At 34.4% G+C, this 10,671-nt stretch overlaps 1 protein-coding gene across 6 annotated transcripts in view; it reads left to right on the top strand.

Annotated features, from left to right (window-relative positions):
• The window catches only part of LOC145245890 (glycine receptor subunit alpha-3-like), a 477,134-nt gene extending 467,942 nt beyond the window's left edge, over positions 1-9,192 (top strand). For 4 of the 6 annotated variants that reach the window (XM_080107614.1, XM_080107618.1, XM_080107613.1 and 1 more), the window contains 2 exons: positions 2,900-3,312; positions 8,922-9,192. In XM_080107614.1, the coding sequence (XP_079963740.1) occupies positions 2,900-3,312; positions 8,922-9,080 (572 nt within the window). In that variant the 3' untranslated portion in view covers positions 9,081-9,192. The remainder of the gene's footprint in view (positions 1-2,899; positions 3,313-8,921) is intronic. The other 2 variants (XM_080107617.1, XM_080107616.1) reach the window with 2 other exon arrangements.
• The last annotated feature ends 1,479 nt before the right edge of the window (positions 9,193-10,671 follow it).

The raw sequence follows: 10,671 nt of genomic DNA, 5'->3' as shown, positions 1-10,671 counted from the left end.
AGGAACAAAAATAAAAATTGTCTCAGTCGTGAAGGATTTCTCCTTCACTAACTGAAAACAAAAAATTAAGTGTAGCGTCAGAACAGATACTACAATTTGATCCTGGCCTTTTCAAACGCCTTCATACTTCTGTCTCCATTGCCCCCTCTCCTCTGTGTCTGGCTGTCTAGTTATAGAAGCCCTCCTGGAATCGGTTCTTTTATTGAAAACTTTCACTTGATGCGATAATGTTATTGGCTAAACAATCAAAGACCATCTAGCATTTTCTACTATGATATGATTGGTCAGTCAATGGAAGCTTACATTTAACCTATGTAGTGGAGCTTCCGATCAAATCACAATAAGCTAGGTTTGTTTTTACCCCCGTATAGCATTCCTTACTAATTGTCGACAGGTAATTCTATTATCAAATATACCAGGTGCACCTTCATGATATTTAAAAATTGTAAATATAAATTGGTCACGAGTTGGATATGTTGAGATTTTCAACTCATGATCGAAATCTAAGGTTTTGATATTTTCTTTCGATAATTAAAACTTCAAATCATGTCATGTACACTTTTGGGATTTTTTTTAAGTTGAAACAAAAGTTGATTTGAGAGAAATGTTTTAATTATCTATTTAGCCTCTAAAATCATAACTGATATATAAATATAACTTTTGCAGTCCTAAAAATAAAATCATCTGTTTCGAGTAAAAATAAAAACTGTCAATACTTGTTGTCTAAAACTGCGTTGATCCAATTTATTTAATGAATTCTTTCCACAATTAATTTAACTTTATTAATTTATGAATCAATATCGCACTAGTAGGATACCTCGTCGTGTCATATCTATGGTTTGTTCGGCATCTTTACTTATATATGTGCCTGATCAATTGCAAATCTGCATTTAGTCAGAGCAAACTGTGGACAGTTTGTTTTTCTATTTCGATTATTTTGACGATACACTGGTCAGAAGTACCTCAGCTAGTAGTATACCCAAATCTCTGTGATGGAAGAGGAAGTTTGTTTGCTGTTAAACCTTTCCTTGCAAATTTTCAGCTGTCCGTTATCCTTATATTCAGAAAGAACGAAACAATGAACTTTTCCCAGAAAAGAAAAGTTGAATAATAGAAATTATGGTATTTCTAAACGAAATAAAAGATATATATATATATATATATATATATATATATATATATATATATATATATATATATATATATATATATATAAACAAATGATTAATAAAACATGTTAAAAGACATCTTGAAAAAGAGTTAAAAACATATTTAATTTTAAAAAAGGAAGCACAAGATAAGTGGATAGTCCTTAATCCGCGGAGTTTCGAAGAAATACTCTCCTTCTCATCAGAGGGCAGGAATTAGCAAAATGCAGGATCGGATTTTGCATATAAAAGTATTTAATGAAACTACAAGTAAGTCACAGATCTTACTTGGTTAAAATAGGGTGAGGTAAGGGGAAAGGCACTCAATATATTAATATATAAATGCTTAATAGCTTTTATGATATGTTTTATATACTTAATTATGCTTCGGCGGAAGACTTAATCGATTATTGCAATGTAAGAATGCAATATATTCAATTAATTAAACGTAAGTTGCTTTATTGTAAGCAACCTAGTGGGATTACCACAAGGATCATCGTGAATGGTCCGCCATGGTTCGGGATGTAGTGAAAAAGAGTGAAGATGATGGATCAACCCGACCATATTGGACGCTGTTGCAATAAAAACACTTTTCACATTAAATCGCATCTTTCATCAGTGCGGTAGGGCAGTAGCAACGTGGTAGTCTCCGAACTATGCCATCTGGAACTCAGATTTCTAGCAAATTCATCGATCACGGGGAAGTTTAGCACTAAGTAGTACTAGTGTCCCAATTCAGCCAACAATAGTCGCATAAAATTCCAGGAGGATTTGGCATCAGTTCGTTGTCTATTTCTCTGCGACAAGTAAAGACACGGAACCGTAAACTAATGGAGTTAAGTTGACATCGTAACTTCTGTGCCATCCCTTTTTTTTTGTGGGCCAAACCTTCCCCGACTTCGCATGTAACATCTGAGCCTTTCTGCTCCGTGGTCGTGGGTAAAAACTTGCAACTTTATGGATTAACGAATGGCCACGATCTACGAACAGGGTTTGTAAATAAGACGATCCTGAGGCTCACTGTTTGTGAGCTCTCTGCAGGAGTCTGATTTGCTTGATTAAGAAACAAATAAACAAACAAAAAATATTGTTTATTATTCAGAGTTAGTGTAAATTTTAAATGTGTACATCTTCAAACCGCAATAGTGTTATATAAAGTGTTTTTTTTTGCGAACGAAAGCTTATGTCATTTGAACTCCTCATAACAAATTTCACCGATCGCGATGTGAATTACTTGTCTTTACTTCTTGATTCAAACCTTCATTATTACGTGTACACACATACGCGTGTACTTCTGTGTATTTATGTGTACTTGTGCGTGTATTTGTAAGTGTGTGCTTTGGTGCGCATGCAAAGCAACTATTCCTTTTCTTTTCTTCTCTTTCCTGGAATGATGTAGGTTAGACAACCAAACAGCAAGTTAATTTCAATATGGCGGATATAGACGGGGGAATACGTGAGCATTTTATGAGAGAAGATGCGAACATCTCTAGAGAAGTAAAGGAAGAAAGAATACTTCTAGAACAACATTGAACGTCTCTAAGTATTAACAACAATCAAGGATATGTCTAACAACAGTTTGCCTCGTAACAGCCATGCAACAATCTCATCTTTAACCATCCAGACATCTAATCGCTCGCCTCTTCTGCATCTTCTGCCTTCTCGCTCTCCTCCACCTTCTTGTCTTTTTGCAGTATATAGTAAACGTTTCACACTTTTTATTCTATCTTTGACGAACATCTTCTTCCCAGCAGGTAACTTCACGTGCATCCGAGCCGATTTCCACCTGTCCCGCAACCAGGGCTACTTCGTCATCCAAGTCTACATACCCAGTATCCTGATAGTCCTGCTCTCGTGGGTATCCTTCTGGCTCGACGTGGATTCGATCCCGGCACGCATCTCTCTGGGCGTGCTCACCGTGTTGACAATGACTACGCAGAGTTCCGGGGCTCGCGCCTCCTTACCGAGGGTCTCCTATGTGAAAGCGATCGATGTGTGGATGGCTGTCTGCCTGATATTCGTCTTCGCAGCCCTCTTGGAGTTCGCCTACGTCAACGTACTGTCTCGGCGTAGGTCCTACAACAGGTCGTTCTCCCAGAAGTTAACGAAACGAATTCTGGACAGACGCCGTGCAGAGAGACACAACGGCGCCAAGAACGACGTGGTATGTATTTGAACACAAGAAAAGGAATATCAGTTATCTCTATTTACAGGATGGTGTATAAGTCATTTTACCATTTAAAGATATGAGGGGGGGGTCAATAAATTAATTTTTTTTCTTTTCCGAGTTATTAACGTAAATCGTTTGAAAGTTAAATATAAATAAATTTATAATTGAAGAAACTGTGAAGAAAATTGACATTTATTTTTTGAAACAAAAATGGACGCTCAATTATTGGAACACATAGATATTATATGAGCCATTTTCAATGTTAGGCATCCTCCTAGCAAGCCGATATTAATGAATGTGATGAAGCGTCTTTAAGAAGATTGTTTTGTTGGTGATAGTTCTCGACCTGGAAGAGGTCGTTCAATACGTACGCCAGAAAATACTGAAGATATGCGGCCTACCAGGAGGTCCTTGTAAGTCATTAAAAAAGACTTGGACACGTATCCCTAAAAGGTTCAATTAGTGCAATTATTAGATTTGCAATACCGAGTAACTTATGCTGGCAGACTTTAGGAAATTTTTATTCACAATTTGATCACGAGAGATGAGGCGCGTTTTTTTTTCTTCGTCTTTTATATGAGCGTGTGAATAAACAGGATATTGTAACAGAGCGCGAACGCTTGTATAGCAGCTGTATTCAGATGACCGACCCGTGTACGAGATGACGTCACGGTAAGGAAAAAGATTATAAAAGAACGTGTTCGCAGACCGATGATCACGATCACGTAAAAAAAAAAGTGGATATAAATGTATGTTGTTTCAACGGACAAAAACTCGAAATATTCTTATTCGTTAATCCTTCTGACGGAGTCTACAACGTGTTGGGTCTCTACATGTTAACACGTGTGTAAACGGGTGCAATATGAAGCTTTCAAATATTGAAAATCCACGCATCATCCATGCGAATGAATTGCACCCACGTAAAATTACAGTACTATGTGGAGTAACCTCAGAAAGAATTATTGGGTCTCACTTCTTTGAGGAATCTGATTAAAATGCGGTTATTGTAACTGGTGAGCGATATAGAGAAATGCTATTAAATGTTATTCGGCTTCAGATAGCAAATATGGCGACGTATATGTGGTAGAAAGGTCGAGCAACTGAATATACGACTAGAGCCATTATGCAAATGCTAACTGTAATGTTTAAAGATTAAGTAATTTCCCGAAATTAGGATATTCCATGGCTTGAAGCATCAGACATTTTCCTTTGGGGGAATCTTAAAGAAAAAGGTAGGTGCATGTCAAATAAACGTCAAAAATGTTTGTGTTTGAAAAGCTGTAAATGGATGCCATTTTTTTAATGAAAAGAAACGGGAATCTGAGGGAGATATCAATCATACCAGTTATTATACGTGCTACAAGGCTTATGAAGAAGAACCTGAAGTCCTACCTAATATTCCTGGTGAACCAAGCGCAAAAGAGATCCAGACAATTACACTTTAGGGAACAGCGAGGATACTAAAAAGAGCTCTCGGTTGGTTTCAATGAAAAGCAGAGCAATGCTGGTTTGGCTGCCCCATACCGGCGTTACAATCTTCAAAGAAAGAAAATGAATCAAAATTAAATTCTAATCTTTAAACTATGTAATAAAAAAGGAACAATCATTTACAAAAAAGATATTTTATTTTAAAATGTTAAAGTGACTTATGCGCCACGTTGTATATTGTACACGAAGTTTGGTATATCCGTATGTTTATATGTGTCCATGTAGAGGATTCAACCATGAATAAATTAACAGAGAATTATAACTTATGTAAAGTAATACGTCTGCAAGGTTGACTAATGTGGTGTATATTAAGTTTGATTTACTTTCATGCAAAGGAGTAAAAAGATGTGGAAACCCTTCGTGAACATTCAGATATCCCCATTTTTTTTGTGCATTTTTTTATAAAATAGATATTAGCCATCAATTAAAGAGTACTCTACTAATAGAGCATCAATTAATGAGTACTCCTTACATTTCAGTTTCTTTATGGCATTACAGCCTTCAATTAGAAAATTAAAATATCTTAAGCACAATTTTATTTCAATCTCTTCTTAACACCACTTAAGCTTAATCCTTTAAATGTAGAAAACTTTTAGCATGAAAATCATGTAATAAAAAATATTTAAAGTTTTGTCGATATTAAGTCCTAAAACAACCCTTAAAATGTATTTATTTAATGAAAATCACCGCCAGTACACTCTTTTGCTTTAAGTTCAATTAAGCTAAATATAGTCGACATTACACACCATGACCGCTGACATCCATCCATCCATAGACTTGAGATCCTGGAGGGGCATAGACCTTCTAAAACTTCGTAGATGCTTTTGTAGCGAGGAGTTCTTTTTTCGGGTTGAAGGTTCTGCCCCGACGCCCAACCTTCCCAGAAGATACATACAGCACCTAGCCTTCCAAAACGGTCACCCATCTGGTACTGGCCAGGCTCAACGTCGTTTAATTTCGGTGACCTGGCCAGAACCGGTGTGTCAGTGTAATTGTGATGTACATTACCGCTGACAACTGCGTTAAGATAAAACCTAATAGAAATAAATAGATGGAATTTTCAGAGTTTCAGAGTGTTTAAGGATAATGGAAATGTATATTTAATGAGCATAAGTAATCTCAGACATAGGGATTCCACTTCCCTCTGTTAATTGAGTGATTGTCCATTTCACTGGAGAAGGGGTATTTCAATGGAATCTTCATTATTAATGATAAAAAGAATGTCTATTTACTTGTATCATGACTGCGTGCACACGGCTATACGTTTCCTCATATATATATATATATATATATATATATATATATATAATTGTTGGTTTGTTTTGGCAGTAATAGCCTTTATTTCGATTAATTAATGTACAGAGAGTATAACATTGTATTTTTCAAATGAGTTTAAGACTTTACGATTCATTTGTCACTTAACAAATTAGTTTAATCCGAGCTGGAAACATAACAGTCAAAAAATAATTCCGTGTGTGGTTTATTTATGATATCAAACCAGAAAAGGTGCCCCAAAGGACTAAACCTGTATAAAATACTAACCAACTCTAGTGGCTTTGCTGTCCGTACCAAATACCCCGAAAAAATGATACACACTACAGAGACAGTCTGTCTATAAAGCCACTATTTATCCATGCATCTGGTGAAGCAACCATTAGTCTTTCTCTCCCTTTCTCTCTCTCTCTCTCTCTCTCTCTCTCTCTCGATCTTAGATAAAGAACTTAAAGAGTGAAAAAGAGTTTCTTCTTTTTTTTCTTACAAAGGAGTCACCACTTATAAAACCTCGGAAGCTACTCAAGGATAAGGGTAAATGAGTGTACAGTAGTCAATGGGAAAATGTCGTAGTAATCGTTAGTAGTGGAAATTCGATAAATTTGGATTACCTAAGGAAATGGATCATCAAGAACTTGTTTACGTTGGACTTGAAGACAACCATATTGTAGTCAGTTAGGAAGCAGGAAAACGAAACAGAGTTCCACGTGTGTGCAGTTTTTAGAAATAAGCTTTGTTCATGGAAATTATTAAATCCCCCAAAAATGCAATTCCACTTTTTAGGCGATTACAAGGTACCCTCAATAATTTTCCAGCCTTTTATCGTATGGCCACTTTTATTGATAGTACACACATGAAATCTTCCACGTCTTCAGAACTCGTGAATAATTGTGTGTACAGTTCCCACACTGACATCAAACTGTGCAGTTATTGTCTCTATAGACCCACGACGGTCCTTATCCATCAAATTCTTTATTTGATCAAAGAACTCTGGGGTTCTGACTTCCATTACTCCTTCCACACCTCTCATCCTCCTTCCTAGATCCCCTGCCTTCCTCGAATGTCTTATGCTACTCCAAACTTATGCTCGATTCAGTCCAGATTGTCAAAAAGCAGGCTGAAGCATTCCACACATTTCGGTGGTAATTTTCCAAGTTTACAACAGAATATTTATATATATATATATATATATATATATATATATATATATATATATAAACTACTTCATTTACTAACATAAAATTAATATACCAAAGTATAAATTTATGCGTAAACTTTAAGTATTTACTTCAAAAGTGCTCAATACGTAGGTAGAGTTAGTTAGTAATTTATAAAATGTATATGGCGATTAAGCTACACTGAATATTCCGCGTTTCATCCACTCTAGGATTCTTCAGGCTTATGCACATAATCCTAGAGTGGATGAAACGCGGAATATTCAGTGTAGCTTAATCGCCATATATATTTTACAACTAACTAACTAACTAACTAACTAACTATATATATATATATATATATATATATATATATATATATATATATATATATATATATATATGTAGTTTATTGATAAGCTAAGCGAAAAGCAAGGAGGAACATTTACGTGAAGTTAGGATAAAGAATATGCCACGAATATATTAGCGGCAAAGTCATTTCAATACTATTTCTGAATATCAATAGTTAATTTTTGTTTAATGTTTTTTTTTTTTTAAGTTATTTAACAATTCCATTCTGACAGAATAATGGTGATCGGTTTTTCTTTTAGTTTTGCTGACGTAGAGTTGATCAAAGAATTTTGGAACATGCAATAGCACGCGTCGGACACAATATTGGGTTTCCTCTGATCATCTTCATTTCTTTTAGAACGGAAGCAGCGAGAAATAGAAAACCATCAACCTGACCTTGGGTAATCCACAGAGAAGGTTTGAATTCAGGAAAACATGTATAAATAGTATATAAAAGGCATGGAAACCCTGAGCCTTTCCAAGTAGAGTTTATCCGATAGCGGTTCTCGTAGAAAACGCAGTAAAACTGTCCGCTAACCTCGAATGTAGGCAAATTGTATGTTTCAAAGTGCAACAACTCTAGTCTCATAAGGTTCTTCAGATGAAAGACATTGTGTTGTATTTTTGTTTTCTTCTCCTTCCATGATCCAGCTGATGGCTTTCTGTACTTGCAATAACCCTTATCCCTGAGTGGCTTCCGGGTCTTGATAAGTGGTGACCACCGTGTAAAAAAAAAAAAAGTTAAGGAAGCCAACTTTTTTCAATAATTCCAAACTTAGTCGCTACAGGCTCTTTGCCACGCCATTCGAGCAGCACCTTGTTTTGGCGACCATCACAGTCGAATACGAATCAAGAAGTGATTCAATTAGCTCATTACTCCCAACTGCTTGCTTTGTGTCGCATCATTAGGGGGTCCACTTCTTCAATATTGCATAATACATGGCCTCTCGAGGTTTCTTCCACTCCGGTCGGTCGATGCCGTTTTGACTCCGTTACCGTCGAAGGGCCCATAAATCTTCTTTTTTTTTTTTTTTTTTTTTTTTTTTTCCTTTTCTGGCTCCCACGTGGCACATGAGCGTTACCTCTATTGAACTCCGGCTGGTCTTTGCCTACGTGACACTATGAAAAAACAACATTATTTCGAGGATTTTAGAAGCTCCAATCAATATAAACAATATTTTTATACTAGAATAAAAAGAGAAAAATGGTGTATTGAGATTAAAGAAGAGTACGCATAAAAATAATTATAAATTCGAACGGAAAGAAAAAACACGAAACTTATTGAAATGTTTATTTCTAATGGATTTTCCTTTTTCCTTTTTTTTTTCTCTTTTTTAGCAAATAAATGTACCGGACATCGAAACTGACAACGTATACAAAAACAACAAGCAAGCGGCTCAATTCTTCGACAAAGTTGCCCGTTATGTGTTTCCATTGATCTTTGGGATCTTCAACGTTTTCTATTGGACCTATTATCATTTCGGAATCTTTTATTAAGAACGGTTGTTAAACGGATAAGACACATCTTTCCATACATATATATATATATATATATATATGTATGTGTGTGTGTGTGTGTGTGTGTGTGTGTGTGTGTGTCTTAAGGAATGAATATGCAATCGAGTGTGTATATAATATAATATATATAATATATAATATATATACATAATATATAAAATATATATATATATAGTAATATATCCATAACGCGGATATATATATATATATATATATATATATATAGATAGATAGATAGATAGATAGATAGATAGATAGATAGATAGATAGATAGATAGATAGATAAAATACAAATAATGAGCAAATTACAAACTAAGAACAAGACATTCTTTGGATAGGATATTTCGTTTCAATTATTAGCAAAATTCTATTACTGAAACAAACTATCGGAACATCAGTTTGTGTGATAATATAGTTTTTCTATATGGTTAGTTTGCGTATGACATATTTCCAGTTATACACACATACACACATACACACACACACACACAAACACACACACATATATGCGTGTGTGTGTGTATATCTGTGAGTGTCTATGTGTGTCTGTGTGTGTCTCTCTTTTTTTTTCATTTTTCTTAAACTTTTTCTTCTAGGGGATGGGACATCCAACCAGATGTCTGACATTTACCCCTATTTTAGTGAGTCCAACCAAGAGATCTTTTCAGGATTCTAGCCGTCCCTTTCAGTGCAATCGTTTGTATTTCACTTGCACTTGGTTCACCGGGTATGCTTGCTATGTACTTTTTAAAGTTCTTTTTCATAAGCCCAGTTGCTCCTATGATGACTGGTATGTGAGTCTGTGTGTGTGTGATCAAATCCGACAAAATATTGAAATGAATAAATGGTAAATCTAAACAACTACACTATACAATCAAATAAACAGTGCCCATACACATAGCTTATTTGCGTATTTATCTAAATTCTTTCTCAAATTACAGAGTAAACATAATTTTTATTTACAAATTTATATATATATGTATATATATATACATGAATATATATACATGTATATATATATACATGAACATGTATATATATCTAAACGCATATATATACACATTTATACATAGTATACATATATATATATATATATATATATATATATATATATATATATTCTTAGATTACAGAGTACACATGACTTTTATTTACAAATATATATATATATATGTGTGTGTGTTTATACATAGTAAATATATATTTATATATACATATACATATGTATATATCTACACACATATATATCTACACACATGTATATATATATATATATATATATATATATATATATATATATAAGAGTTAAAGAAAAAAAGAAGCTAATCAGGAAGTAACGAAAAGAATAATAATAAATTTTTTAAAAATTATAGAGAGAAAGGCAAGACAAGGATAAGGCGGTGTGTCAAAGGACGGGAAAGTGAGAGGTCAATAATTTTCCCTATTTCATTGCTATGTTCTTTCTTCCTTACCCTCTCGTATCTACTGTTCTTTTTTACAGTTTTTTAAGCTATACTTAAAATCTATTCTTATTTTGTACGCGAAATTATCTTTTGAAAAATAGAAGGAA

Source organism: Euprymna scolopes, chromosome 23 (assembly GCF_053919585.1).
Source record: "Euprymna scolopes isolate OS-2025 chromosome 23, ASM5391958v1, whole genome shotgun sequence".
NCBI classification, from domain to species: Eukaryota; Metazoa; Mollusca; class Cephalopoda; order Sepiida; family Sepiolidae; genus Euprymna; species Euprymna scolopes.
Note: the sequence above shows the minus strand (reverse complement) of the source record. Positions and strands in the feature narration are given on the sequence as shown.